Here is a 15,708-nt window from a genome sequence, read left to right as displayed (position 1 = left end):
CTTTTGACTGACGAGACAAGGTGAGCCACTGTGCTGGCAAAAAAAAGTCAAGAGAGAAAAAAAGTAGTGCAGCCCAAAATAGCGGAGTATAAGTAGCAGTTCTTCTTCACAAATCTACTCAGGTAAAAGTAAAAAGTATGGCGTTGTAAAACTACTTTTAGAAGTACGTTTTCCCCAAAAAGTTATTCAAGTAAATGTAATGGAGTAAATATAATGCACTACCACCCACCTCTGTATATAGCATATGTCGGGGTGGGCAAACTAATCCACAAAAATGCCACAGCGGGTGGAAGTTATCATTCCAACTGATAAAGAGAACACCTTTTCATCAATCTGGTGTATTCAAAGTGTACTCAGTTGATTGCAGTCAGGTGTTGCTTGATTCAGCAGAAAGCTCTGGTGAGAATAAAAACCTGCATCCACATGAGTCATTGAAGACCGGTTTGGACACCCCAGTTGTACTGTACATGCACACCTGCTGTACATGCACAGGCACATATAATTATATATAGATTAGGGCTGTCAAACGATTACAATTTTTAATCAAGGTAATTACAGCTTAATAATTAACTCATCGTAATAAATCGCAATTCAATCCATCTCTAAATATGCCATATTTTTCTGTAAATTATTGTTGGAATGGAAAGATAAGACACTATATAGACAAATGCATTCAACATACTGTACATAAGTACTGTATTTGTTTATTATAACAATAAATCCACAAGATGGCATTAACATTATTAACATTCTTCCTGCGAAAGGGATCCACGGATAGAAAGACTTGTAGTTCTTAAAGGGTCATTTTGAGTACAAGTTATAGTAATTTTATATTAAACCCCCCCTAATGTTTTCGTTTTAATAAAATTTGTAAAACTTTCAATCAAAAAATAAACTAATAGCTCGCCATTGTTGACGTCGCCAAGCAGGACGTCACATGGGCTCCCTGCCATTCTTCCACTGTGTCTTTAACCACGTAAGGTAGTGATTGAAATACACCACAAGGTGGCAATGGCGAGTTTTAAATTAATTAGAGATCTAGCCAAGGCAAAGTCTAAGTTTTATGTGTATTTTGTATAGGTATTTTATTTTATTTATTTATTTATTTATTTATTTTTTTTTTTTAACCTGTCCTGTTCAGCTGTTTGACACAGAGAATGGAAGTCTAAGTGCCCGGATTCTGAACAGTTTTAATGTTTCACATTGAGAGTCTGACATACTCCCATTGTGATCATTCAAAATACCTTTTTATTATGACAAAGCAGCGAAAAGGAAGGGATTATGGGGGGACAGAAGAAAAGAAATACAAGTGTAGAAAGAAAAGAAACACATACACAAACAACAACAAGAAATACATTGAACATCTAAACTAGTTACTAATATGCTGGTGCTATCGTCAGCGAGATGTATTTCCGGTTTACACCATGTGGGGTCCTATTGGCCAGTGAAAGAGGAGAATGGGGGTGGGGGTGTCTATAAGACTATAAGCTAAGTGATTGAAAGGGGTAGAGTGTACACAAATCAGTTCTGTGATCTAGAACCCAGTAATCGTGTGAATCTCTTATGAGTGTAAGCCCGTTGGCGACCAACCCTACGCCGCCGCATCGCCAATCCCGGCACCGGAACCCCCAACCCGAGCATGCCCTACCACATCCAGCAGCACGCAAGCCCCACCGGGCGCACGACAGCCACGCAGACGGGCGGAGAAACCCCGCGGGCGCCAACCCAGGGCCACGGCCCCCACCCAGCCAGCCCGGGGAGGGAGGGCGGGCGGGGGGGCCATACGCAGCCCATCCCTCCTTCCGCCGCCCAGCAAAGGAGCCACCGTCCCCCCCCCGGGACCCAGGGTGGTCCCCCGGGCCACCTGCGTGCCCATCAACCGGCCTTCAGGGATGACAGGAGGGGACGCATCACCAACCCCACGCCTACACCCACCCCCGCCCGCCCACCCGGGCCACAGCCACAGCCCCCCAACCGGCACGGCACGCCACGGGACCCCCAGCGGCCCACCAAGCCCCAGGCAAGGCAGGGTCCCCTGCCGGTGCAGGCGACACCCCGCTGATACCCCGGCGCCCAGCCAGCGACCCGCGACTGAGCGCAGGGCGGATGCCCAGCCAGAGAAGAGAGGGGAAGGCGGAGGCAGGAGAACGCCCAGGAACTGCCACGGGGCGATGCAAGATCGGAGACCCGACCCCCCAACCCACTCCCGCGGCCGGCAGCCGAGGCAGAGGGGAGGCCACACCCCAGGAGCCACGCCATATAGAAAAAGTGTGGGACCCACCTACCACCCTATTACTGTGGCTGCCAGGTTCCCGACTGGCAGCCATCACCCAGCACCGTGATGGGGGTGTGAGGGGAGGGTAGTGCAATGTATGCATTAAAATAGGAGAGCTTGGCTCGGGGCAGTGGGACCGCAGCATGGAGTTTCTGTCCAGCCGCCCGTCCCACCGCCCTTTGCCGGAGCTCTCCTGTGGAGTATGATGTGTGTGGTGCATTTAAAAAAGGTGCAGGGATGGTATAGGCATTTTGATTGTGAATGCTAGTTCTCTTTGCATTGAGCACTTTTCTTTTTGTGAACATAATTTTTTTTGAGAGCTAGGAATACTATTTTTGTTGTGCTTTCGCGACTTAACTGTTCCACCCAAATGCATGATGGGAAGTTGGGCAACCATGACTGTCAGTGGTGGGTGCAAATGGTATACAGTATGTTTTGCGTTGTATTCAATTAAGCGTGTTAAGAAAAAGATCATCTCCTCCACCAATGGTATGGCGAAGATCCAACCTGTGCCCTCTGCCCAACTCCTGCAACTCTCAAACACATCCTGACCGGTTGTAAGACCAGCCTCACACAAGGCCGCTACACCTGGAGGCACAACCAGGTCCTCAAGAGGTTGGCAGCAGTGCTTGAAAGCAAGAGAAATGCCATCAACTCTTTGCCCTTCAAAGCCATCACTTCCATCACAGCACCATCAGCATTCATCCGAGAGGGACAGAAAAAGCCCAACAATCCTCCTGCCAAGCCAGAAGTTGGACAGCTATCTATGGCCCGCGATTGGAAGATGCTGGTTGACATTGGCCAGCGATTAATCTTCCCTGCAGAGATTGCAGCCACCACCCTAAGACCAGACGTGGTAATCTGGTCCCCTTCACTGAAGTCCGTATACATCACAGAGCTCACAGTCCCATGGGAAAGTTCAGTGGAAGAGGCCTATGAGCGCAAGAAGCTGCGCTATACAGAACTGGCGGCAGATGCGCAACAGCGAGGATGGAAAGCCAAGGTCTATCCCATGGAGGTTGGATGTAGAGGGTTTGTGGCTTCTTCCACCATCAGGCTGCTGAAAGACTTGGGTATCCATGGGCAGGCCCTTCGGCAGACAATTAGATCAATCTCTGAAGCAGCCGAAAGAAGCAGCCAGTGGATCTGGATGAAGAGGAAGGACTCTTGCTGGGCTCATAGATCATAGACCCCCCCCTCCTTTTCCCTCACTAATCTCTTCCACACCTGCACAACATCTGATTGGGCATGGGACACAAGCGCGGGCGTGATCAACCTGTCGCTGGCCACCATCGATGAGGGTGTTTAGTGATCAAAGGCCGAAACACCCCATGATTCGATGGAGCACTACTGATGATGTGTCCCAAAATTGACATCTTCCCATCCCTGAGGGACAGTTCCCTGCCACTCTCAAAAAACCTCATGTGCGTACCATCCATTGGCACAATGGACAGAATACCATCACGTCCAGTGTTTCATGAATCTTAGTATCTGGACGCGTCCAGTGACCGCTGTGAAAGGACAGCTGACAACATAGGAAAGTCTGTGTGACAGCCTGGAGAGACAGCTGACAGGAGGGAATAGACCCCACTGGGGCTGTCATGGGCTAGCTACCCATGGTGGCAGTCTCCGACGCTGTTTCAGTTTGTTGGAGACACCCGCTAAGTGCTACAGAAAGTCTACAAAAGAAAATACCCCTAGAGCCTGCGAGAGCGGGGGCGGAAGATGGCTCAACGATTGACAACACGGCTACAGACCCAGGAACGAACGCGACTACAAGCAGGAACACGGCACATGAGACAACGGCAACAGGACACTCACTTCAAGTGTGCACCTGTAGCTGGGCAAAAGTAACATCAGCTGTAGGGTTAAAGATCCACCAAGGAAAGAGACGGTGCTTGGGAAAGCAGAAACAAGGGCCTCGCATTGACCATTACTTCCTAAGAAGCAATACGTCAAATAAGTCGATTGAAGCACAGCGACGGGACGAAAACCAAAGTTCGCAGAGCATCAGCACCCCTGTCACTGAGGAAGGTAGTGCAAGCACAGAACTGCAGGTGGAAGAACCCACCCAACCACAGAGACCTCCCAAAGAGGACAAGATCAAAGGACACAGACCGAGTGTGAAGTGGCCCAAAGCTGTTGAGAAAAGAGAGTGGGAAACCATCAATATCGATTTGACAAAAATCTTGGAGCAACAAGTGGGTACAGCAGAGAAAAAGCTGGAAAACATCGGCGACATCATCTACCACTATGGAGAGGAGCGCTTTGGAGTGAACATCCGGAAAACCGCCAACGCAATACCACCACCAACCAAATCCAGGAGGCAGCAAGAGATAGAAAGACTGGTCAGAGAAAGAAGGGACCTGCGGAAGCAGTGGAAGAAGGCCTCTGATGCAGAGAGAGAAGGACTCATGCTGCTCCAGGGGGACATCAAAGGCCGGTTGACAACCTTACGAAGAGCAGAGAACTTGAGGAAACTTCGCAGGAAGAAGGAACACACAAGAACACGGTTCTATAAAGACCCCTTCAAGTTTGTTAAAGACCTCTTCGCTAAGGACTAAAGCGGAATCCTGAAAACACCAAAGCAGGACCTTGAAAAACATCTGGAAAAGGTCTACCAAGACACGAAAAGGCATGAACAGCTAGTCATCCCACATGACATCCCTCCTATTCAACCACCAGAGGTCAACCTCGAGACTAGGCCTCCAAAATGGAAGGAAGTGGAGAACACGGTACGGCGTGCAAGATCAGCATCAGCCCCTGGGCCAAATGGAGTACCATATAAGCTCTACAAGAATGCACCAGATGTGTTACGCTATCTCTGGAGGCTCATGAGAATCGTGTGGCAGAAGGGGATAATACCAAAGGCATGGCGAAGGGCCGGAGGCGTATTAATTCCCAAGGAGAAGGATGCGGCAGAAATCAGTCAATTTCGGCCAATCTGCCTTCTCAACGTCGAGGGGAAAATCTTCTTCAGCGTAGTGGCGCAGAGACTTTCCACCTACCTAGAAAAGAACAAGTATGTCGATACATCCGTACAGAAGGCTGGCATTCCCGGGTTCTCTGGTTGCTTGGAGCACACCAGTATGATCTGGCATCAGATCCAGGCGGCGAAGAAAGACAAAAGAGATCTCCATGTCATCTTCCTCGACTTGGCCAATGCCTTTGGATCAGTTCCCCATAACCTCCTCTGGGAAGCCTTCAACTTCTTCTATGTTCCATCATCCATCACCACCTTGGTTAAAGCCTACTTCGAAGACCTGCAACTGTGCTTCAAAACAGCCGATTTCATAACATCATGGCAGCGTGTAGAAGTAGGCATCATGGCAGGGTGTACGATTTCACCCCTGGTCTTCACAATGGCCATGGAGATCATCATCAGGGCATCAAAATGGGTGGTGGGGGGTGAGAGAACCAGGAGCGGGATCCGCCTACCACCTGTCCGGGCATACATGGATGACATGACCACTCTGACCACTACTGCAGCTTGCACCAGGCGGCTACTTGGAAAACTGCAGGGAAACATCAAGTGGGCCCGGATGAAAATCAAGCCGAACAAGTCACGGAGCATCTCGATAGTCAACGGAGAGCTCAAAAACATGAAGTTCTGCATTGGTGATGACCCAATACCAACGGTGGCCGAGCAACCTGTCAAAAGCCTTGGCAGATGGTACAACGCAAGCCTTAGGGACAAAGACCAAGTTCAGCAGCTACGGCAGGACATCACCAACAGTTTGGAAAACATCAACAAGACCCCACTGCCAGGGAAGCTCAAGCTCTGGTGTCTGCAATTTGGACTCCTCCCTCGAGTAATGTGGCCACTCACTGTCTATGAGGTACCACTGACAACTGTGGAGAAGATGGAGCGAGCCATCACCGGCTATGTGAAGAAATGGCTAGGTGTTCCACGCTGTCTGAACAACATCAGCCTTTATGGCAAAGGGGTCCTTGAGCTGCCCATCACAAGCCTCACTGAAGAATACAAGTGCTCTAAAGTGAGGCTCCAGATGACTCTGACAGACTCCAGAGACCAGATCATCAGAGAAGCAGCACCACCCCTTTCAACTGGACGTAACTGGGCACCATCCAGTGCAGTACAGCATGCCATGGCAGCCCTGAGGCACAGCGACATTGTGGGACATGTCCAGCTGGGAAGAGGAGGCTTTGGCCTCACAGCAAGCAAGCCAATGTGGCGTAAGGCCTCAACATCAGAAAGAAGGAAAATGGTGGTGGAGGAGGTGCGCCGCCAGGAGGAGGCTCAAAGAACTGCCAAGGCTGTCTCTCTGGCCAAGCAGGGACAATGGACGAGGTGGGAAGGCCTGGAGAAGAGAAAGCTCGACTGGAGGGATCTCTGGGGAATGGAGGCAAGCAACATCAGCTTCATCATCAGAGCTACTAATGATGTTCTCCCATCTCCAAAAAACCTCCACCAATGGTATGGCGAAGATCCAACCTGTGCCCTCTGCCCAACTCCTGCAACTCTCAAACACATCCTGACCGGTTGTAAGACCAGCCTCACACAAGGCCGCTACACCTGGAGGCACAACCAGGTCCTCAAGAGGTTGGCAGCAGTGCTTGAAAGCAAGAGAAATGCCATCAACTCTTTGCCCTTCAAAGCCATCACTTCCATCACAGCACCATCAGCATTCATCCGAGAGGGACAGAAAAAGCCCAACAATCCTCCTGCCAAGCCAGAAGTTGGACAGCTATCTATGGCCCGCGATTGGAAGATGCTGGTTGACATTGGCCAGCGATTAATCTTCCCTGCAGAGATTGCAGCCACCACCCTAAGACCAGACGTGGTAATCTGGTCCCCTTCACTGAAGTCCGTATACATCACAGAGCTCACAGTCCCATGGGAAAGTTCAGTGGAAGAGGCCTATGAGCGCAAGAAGCTGCGCTATACAGAACTGGCGGCAGATGCGCAACAGCGAGGATGGAAAGCCAAGGTCTATCCCATGGAGGTTGGATGTAGAGGGTTTGTGGCTTCTTCCACCATCAGGCTGCTGAAAGACTTGGGTATCCATGGGCAGGCCCTTCGGCAGACAATTAGATCAATCTCTGAAGCAGCTGAAAGAAGCAGCCAGTGGATCTGGATGAAGAGGAAGGACTCTTGCTGGGCTCATAGATCATAGACCCCCCCCTCCTTTTCCCTCACTAATCTCTTCCACACCTGCACAACATCTGATTGGGCATGGGACACAAGCGCGGGCGTGATCAACCTGTCGCTGGCCACCATCGATGAGGGTGTTTAGTGATCAAAGGCCGAAACACCCCATGATTCGATGGAGCACTACTGATGATGTGTCCCAAAATTGACATCTTCCCATCCCTGAGGGACAGTTCCCTGCCACTCTCAAAAAACCTCATGTGCGTACCATCCATTGGCACAATGGACAGAATACCATCACGTCCAGTGTTTCATGAATCTGTGAGAGATAGGAATATTATTTTGTTGTGCTTTACTAAATGATACTTTAGCGACTTAACTATTCTGCCCATATGCATGATGGGTCCAGTCAACTAATTTGTTGATGTTGCCTCCTACTTTACAGAACCTTTAAATGAATTGGTTTCTCCAATGTTCCGGAGGGTTCAACACACACTGTTAATGATTATGAATGAAACATGGTGAGGTTCCTCGTACGCTCGTGCAAGAGCAGCAGTCTACCTTGTGCCAAAACTTTGAAACGTTCTTCTGATGCTTAGTAAAAGTGTGTATTTTGTCCATGAAACTGACCAAATTCTATGACTTGTTCTTTTACTTATGACTGAGGCCAAGGTTCCTGATACTGAGACATTTAACTCTAGAATACCTTGATAGTCTCGAGCTGTTATTGTACCCTGCAGAGAATCAAGACACTATGAAACACAACATAAAAGAACATCCTTCTCCAAGATAGGTACGGTGTATATTTTTTGTAAACAGTGGAGGCGTAAGAGAGAGGAATTAAAAATTTGAGGTCACATATAAACAACCTACAAGCGTTCAAATCCGGCTATGGTCATCCTTTGTGGTGTCTCCATGTTCTCCCCATGCCTGTGATCTCCAGGCACTTGGGTTTCCTCCCACATTCCAAAAACATGCCTACAAGTTATTTGAAGACCTGATATGTCCATTCACTTTTGTTGCTGTGTTAACTCAATGAAGGCTCTGGTATTTTGACTTTAAAGAGACAGTGAATTTATACAGTTTTCAAAAACCCAAAATGCGTGTAATTACCGGTAACTCATTTTAATTGCTCATTTTTAATGTTATTTATTTATGATATTTAGATGTGTATATTTTGTGGACCATATTTCATTCATTCATTCATTTAAAATTTATATATTAAGCTTTAGACTATGTCACTATAAATGGATTGTTTCAAATTTTTTCTTGGGGACTATGTGTTGCAAAAATGCTTTCTTTTGTGTCCTACCAAAATAAGCAGACAGTAAGAGGAGGAGTCCTGATGAGCTGGAATGGTAGAAAAAACTGAGAGGACCAGGCAACTGAAGACCAAGATGAACCTGGACAGACAAACAGAAAAAAAAAAAGATAAATATTGAATTGTAAACACACAAAATCTTGAAATTGTGACTCCTGCGAACTGGATTTGTGCCATTAATTCTTCAGAGTGATAATACTAGCAGCAAATCTTATCGGATATTTTCTGCAGCGAATCATGAACCTATTATTCTATTTCCTACTGTATTAAATTAATCCTGTATTTTGTGAGGATAAGCGGCACGGAAGATGAATGAATGAATGTACTGTATGTGTAGCGTGCTCTGCAAGAAACATGAAGAAAAAAAGTCTCAATAGGAATAGCATCATTTGACGGTCTCTGCATATTTATCTTCTCCTTGCAAACCCACACTTTTTTCTTCAAAAGTGAAAAAAAAAGCCCCCTGTAATATCATTACAGTTTAGTCATATCATTCTGAAAACATATCCAATAAGCGAGGAAGCAGGTAACTATCCCAGCAATTTCGTGGAAAATGCAAAATACACCCTGCGGGTTCAAGACCTTGTCAGAGCAATTTGGTGCTTGTCCTTGAAGAAAAGATTTGTTTGCAGAAAGATTTTGCATGAATGGAAAAATAATTTGTATGCTTGCAAAAACATGTTGTATGTGTGAAAATACACATTGCACCTGTAAAGGTTGTGCATTAAACCACAGTATAATTGCCAAAGTGTCATATTATGACATTAAAACAATTCAGTGACTTTATTTTGTTTTGGAAATCAACCAGATATTTTACTGTGTACTCCGATAGAACTTCAGCTACTGCTCGTGCTGAGCTCCACTGAATTGACGCGTTTTGCTTGCGGCGTCCAGCAAAAATAGAAGTCACGGGAAAAGCTTGCGTCTGCCAGCTTGTGCAGGACAGACGCAGAGCTCACACATCCTATGTACTGTTTTTTTCCGCATTATAATGCACATTGGAGTGTTAGGCGTGCCTTCAATGAATGGCCTATTTTAAAACTGTTTTCATATAATGGGTGTACTGCATTATAAATTAGTGCAAGTAGTAGTAGTAGTAGTATTGGTGGTTGGGGTTGCGTTATGCAATCTCTAAATGGAGCTGCGCAAAAGGGAATGTTTTAATTCCATGATTAACCAATATTGATCTACTGTATATACAGTGGTGCCTCTACACATAGGCGGATCTACTATTAAGGCGAAGTAGGCGATCGCCTTAGGCCTCCAACCATTCGGGGGCCCCCAACCAGCTACACCTGCCCCAACGAGCAAGGGCCTGGGCCACTGGAGCCAGCAGCACCCCCAACTATTTGTCATGCATAATTATGTCAGCATACCAAACAAACAAATACCAAAACAAAAAAGAAAGCCATTTGAATGCTGCATTTATACAGAATACAGATCCTACACTAAGACTAGCTTTAAAATGACACCCTTTATGAAAAATATGATTGGCAATGAATATTTATTATATGTTATATTATATAATAATTAATATTATTTTACTGAATGTTTTAAAGAATTGTTTTGAATAACGTTGGAAAGGTGAAGTCAGTGTTCTGAATGTTTACATTCCATTCTTTTGCACTAGTAAATGTTATCAGCATTTAACCTCATTGTTTATTTGTGATTAATTATTGTTATTTTCATGATTATTTGTACTTAAATAAAGAATTTACGTGTTCCGAAAGGTTTTTGTGAATTAATAAGCGTCAACAAAAATTTCATTGCTAATTTAGTTTGAAAAAAAAAAAAAAAAAGTTACAAAAAAAAAAAAAAAAAATGGATTAGTCGACTAATCGTAAAAATGGTCGGCATACTAATTGGGAGAAAATTAGTCGTTTGTGATAGCCCTAGTTGTACATTGTACCGGAACATATTTCCTCCACACCCTTCTCACCTTTTTAACCCCTGACCCATTTTATGCCTGATTGTAGTTGATTCATTACACACAGTCTCTTTCTCTCTGATATACAATCTATATGAAGCTATATTTCCTCACTCTTGTTCATTTTGTATTAATCTATTGAAAGGTTGTATGTAGATAGGGGCCTTTGAGGCTGCCTTTCCTGCTTCTTTTGTGTTAAAGGAACATATAAAGAGGGCCCCTGGCTATGTTCGCCTTAGGCCCCAAAATTGCTAAGTCCGCCACTGCCTCTACATACAAATTTAATTCTTCCAGAACCTGATTTGTAGGTTGAAATGGTCGAATGTCAGGCAGGATTTTCCCATAAGAATACATTATTAATAATATTATTATATAACTGGATTCATTTGTTCCACAGCGTTCATAAAAACTGCAGGTACAATTACAAATAGCAATTACACATAGCAAAACAAATAACTTTTAAATACAAATTGGAATAATAATATAATAATAATATAATTAATTCGGTTCTAATGTGGCAGTTGTGTTTTGCATGCTGTTCCTGAGCACACATACGTGAGAGTGAGAGGAGTACGTTTAGAGTTTCTACTTTCTCTTTTCATGTTCTGTTGTTGTTGTTGTCGCCTATGGCAGACAATAGCTGTGTTGTGGTGCTGCTATAAATGATTCAAAACCTGACTTAGCTGGCGACTTCCTTGCCGATGTTGCAATAATAACTAATGACGAGTCAAATTTTACATCGGATGTCAAAAGAATTGTATGTCGAGGTACCATTCAACGTATATGGCAAATCAGATTATATGGCACACTTTCGCCCTTTGAGAAAATTGAAAGCCTTTAGGTGCACCTTATAGTGCGCAAAATACGGTAACTACATAAAATGATTATAATAGCAAACATTCTGACCAATTACCAACTTTTAGTTGTACAGGGTATAGACTTCATAATGTATTGGTTGGACGCGGGGCCGATTCACAGGGGGCCTATCTTCGTCAAAGCTGACCGAGTGGAAACACAGACAAAGAGCTTTGTCCACTGAAAATTCTTGTGAATAAATGCTTAAATCCCTGACTTCTTTATAGATATAGACGTAAAATGGTCTCGATTCTTGGTTAAAAGCAAAAAAAAATGTGCAGGTAGCATTTATTTTAGGTAAATATTGCGAACTATGAGGCTAGTCAGTAAGGAAATTAGCGGCCGCCATAAGTAAACAAAGAGCTTTTTCCGTTGAAAATTCTTGTGAATAAATGCTTAAATCCCTGAATTCTTTATAGATATGGACGCAAAACAGTTTCGATTATTGGTTAAAAGCAAAAAAAAACAAAAAAAAAAAACGTGCAGTTAGCAGTTATTTCACGTAAATATTGTGAAGTATAGTGCCAACGCTGTAGCGCCATTTCTCCCATTGATTTTTTTTCCACAACGTTTCAAAATGCATGCATGGTACGAAAAATATAATAATTACTTTGAATCCTCGAAGAAATCACTCCTGAGACAATCCATCCTGTTTGTATGCGGTACAGCTTTCATACTTATCAACCTAAATCTGGCGTTGGATCCCTGCATGTTGACTAACTGCGACCGACTGCGAATAACTGAAGCGAACTGTAGGACAGCCCCCTACTTGAAGGCGTTGTGCAATGGCTGACGGATGTAAAAAAACAAAGAGTAATATTTATTTACAGTAAGCAGAATAAATTTGACGCATTAATCTGTCAACTACCGTATTTTCAGCACTATAAGGCACACCTAAAAACCCTTCAATTTTCTCAAAAGCCAAGAGTCCACCTTAAAATCGGATGCACCAATATGTTAAATATTGGTTAATCATGGCATGACAGTCTCTTAGCGCAGCTACATCTAGTGGATGCATAACCCCAACTACTACTACTACTGCACTTTATAATGTGGTGCACCCTTTAAATAAAAGCAACTTTTTAAAATGGTGCGCCTTATACTTCGATGCGCCTTACTGTGCGAAAAATACGGTAGTCTTAAGGACTCAAAACAAGATGTACTAAATTATTTGACTAGATTTAAGAAAAATAATCTGATTAAGATTTCATAAATTTGCAGTGTGGTACGTGTAGAGTGTGCCACTGTCCATAGCTGCAGATATGCATACACAACAGGACACTGCTGTTCTGATCTCAGTACAATCTTGGCCGATATCCAGGAAAAGGTCATGTTTTTCCACAGCCACATTCAGATTTTTTTTTTGTTACCACATACGCTGCCCCTTTTCAATGTAACATAGTAACTAGAAAAGCCACCAGTGGTTGTTCCAAGTGAATTAAAAGTAAAAAGGATGTATCAGAAGTTTCAGGGCACCTCTGTTGATATTTGAGCAATGTGAATTTGACTGGAGCACATTATTTAGTGACAAGCATTGTGTCGCTGTGAAATGAACAGCAAGCTCTTTGTCACGAGCACACCTACGCCTCTTGCACTCGAACAAGGTTGTCAGAGCGAAAAATAATAGTGACAATCAGCTCCCTTCAACCATAGCCTCACTCGTGTTTTCATTCTGAATATATTTACTTTTAAACGGGGTGCTGAGAAGCACAGTGACAGCATCACTAAGCACTCAATGAAGTTCATTAATTAGTCCCACAAAGTAGTGTTCTTTGTCGGCCTTGGTCCCTGGGTGTTGTGATGCTGCAGTCTCTGTGGAGTCTGCGTTAATGCTGAGTGTCTCATCATAACTTTCAGTAAGACTGCTCGTGCTAAGCTTTCAAATGAAACGGTGTGTACTAGGGGTGGGAACCTCTTGGTACCTCATGATACCGTACAATTTGCGATACAAAGGTCACGATAACAATGATCTCACGATATGGCGATATAATGATTATCGATACATTGGACAGGAAGTCATCCTAAGATATACAACTAAACAATTAATAAACAGAAAAACAATCACTAGTAGGCGTCCAATCCATTTGAACTGGGAGGGTGGCAGAGAATGGCAGTCTATGGCCGTCAGTGACAGCCAATGCCAGGCGACGAGGTAATTCCGGGGCATTTCAGGTCATCATTACCTGTTTATTTTTCCGTCATTTCCCGTTGATTTTGGGGCATTTTATGGGTCACTTGCTGTTGATTTTGGGTTACAGACCAGGGAGTGACACGAGAATCTCCCAAATAAATAGACACGGACTCAAACTCAACCAGACCTGTAAATGCTGTAAAATGTTGAGAGATTGACCTGTAAATGGCCTGAAAATCGGAAGAGTGACTGCGAATGCTCTGGCTACGAATGAATGAATGTTCATTCGCCTCTCCTCGTCTAAATGGAATGGGCGTTGAGCGTCGTCAGTTGCAGCCATAGAGTTAACTCAGACATTATTATGGTGGAAGATTTCGGTAGCAACTTGTTGGTTACTTATTTGTCTTTTTTTTTTTTTTAACACTGACAGCTTTTTAAAACAATATCTGTATGCTTGGCAGGAGCATATTGATTACCTTTTGGGATACAAAAAAAAAAAATCACCATATATCACAATTTCGATAATTTGTCACACCCTAGTGCAGGGGTCCCCATTTGCCGTACCGGTCCGCGGCGCATTAGCTACCAGGCCACACAGAAATAATAATTTAATAACGACCGCATTCTGGCCGAATTTACCCTGTGCCCCTGCTTAACACACCAATATCCATGTCGACTCTAGATATAATACTACGGGATAGATTAGAATGTCGTCATAGAAATCCATTGATTGAACTGCTAGCACTCTATCTTGTTTGTCTATATCATATATCCAGTGTTGTTAATCTTACTGAAAAAAAGTAATTAATTATAGTTACAAATTACTTCTCCCAAAAAGTAATTGCGTTAGTAACTCAATTACCTGAATGTAAGAGTAATAAGTTACTTGGCAAAGTAATTGGTGATAATTACTTTTTTTTTTTTTTTCCTCAACAAAAAAATAAAAAAAAAAAAAAATAAATAACATTGGCCACACTATGTGAAGTTTTTTGTGAAGGTTTTTGGTACAATTGGCCCGAGCCCAATTCTTTACCCTGAATCAACTGTTAGTTCCTTCTCTCTACTTTCGACATATGAAAGTTTTAAAATTGTTTCATCATTTAAAGATAGATTCAAGTCAAGATTTTGCCGATTTAGAAGTATTTTAGATAAAAAGTTACTTAGGTTCGCTTGGAAGGTTCTCTACAACAGAGCCGTCCTAAAAAGTCTACTGCTTTAAGATGGCGGCTGTCTACTAACGCATTTAGTGCCATGTCTGTCATTTTGCATCTAGTTATATCCATATACAGTACATGTGATATCTACCATGTCTACCATATCTACCATAACATGCGGGCGTAGTTTGTAGGCTATCGGCTACAACATGTATTATTGGAGCTACCTAGCATCGCGTTTGCTCCTCGTCACAACTTTCTTGCCTCCTCCTCACTCCTGCTCTGCTCTGTCGTCTTGGTGAGTCCGTCTCCCTCAGACTTTTCGACCAATATAGTAACGCATAGTAACGCATGCCTTTCCGTCCTCAGTAACGGTAACGGTGTTGCCAAGATGAGAAAAGTAATTAATTTCATTACCCACTACTAAAAAAAATAACGCCGTTAGTAACGCCGTTATATTGTAACGCCGTTATTAACAACATGGATATATCTATGTGCGCTTGTACTCGATAATAACGTATTACCAGGCCGCGGGCGCAGCACATTTGATCCCGGAAATAATTAGCCCCCACACGAGCGAAGATGACTGGAAAACATCTTTGGAGATATTTTTACGGCGAAAAGGGCGCCTGACGAGCCTACAACCTCGAAGACCCACGAACGGCGAAGGAGTGGATTCGTGACCCGTTTGTGAATAAACCGAGTGATTAGGGCTGTCCCAAATGACTTATTTTCTCCCGATTAGTCAGCCGACTGGTTTTACGATTAGTCGACTAATCTAATAATTAAAAAAAAATTTTTTTTTTTTTTTTACTAATTTAGCAATGAAATTTTTGTTGACGCTTATCAATTCACAAAAACATATTGGAACACTTAAATTATTTATTAAAGTACAAATAAACATGTAAATAACAATAATAAATCAAAAATAA

The 15,708-nt window shown here is 43.7% G+C and overlaps 1 protein-coding gene across 6 annotated transcripts in view; it reads right to left on the bottom strand.

The window, feature by feature from the left end:
- The window catches only part of LOC130919999 (potassium voltage-gated channel subfamily KQT member 5-like), a 203,622-nt gene that overhangs the window by 51,669 nt on the left and 136,245 nt on the right, over positions 1-15,708 (bottom strand). For all 6 annotated transcript variants that reach the window (XM_057842714.1, XM_057842709.1, XM_057842710.1 and 3 more), the window contains exon 2: positions 8,701-8,791. In XM_057842714.1, coding sequence (XP_057698697.1) covers positions 8,701-8,791 — 91 coding nt within the window. The remainder of the gene's footprint in view (positions 1-8,700; positions 8,792-15,708) is intronic.

Source organism: Corythoichthys intestinalis, chromosome 8 (assembly GCF_030265065.1).
Source record: "Corythoichthys intestinalis isolate RoL2023-P3 chromosome 8, ASM3026506v1, whole genome shotgun sequence".
Taxonomy (NCBI): Eukaryota; Metazoa; Chordata; class Actinopteri; order Syngnathiformes; family Syngnathidae; genus Corythoichthys; species Corythoichthys intestinalis.
The sequence above is the reverse complement of the archived record's forward strand: the minus strand, read 5'-3'. Positions and strand labels throughout refer to the sequence as shown.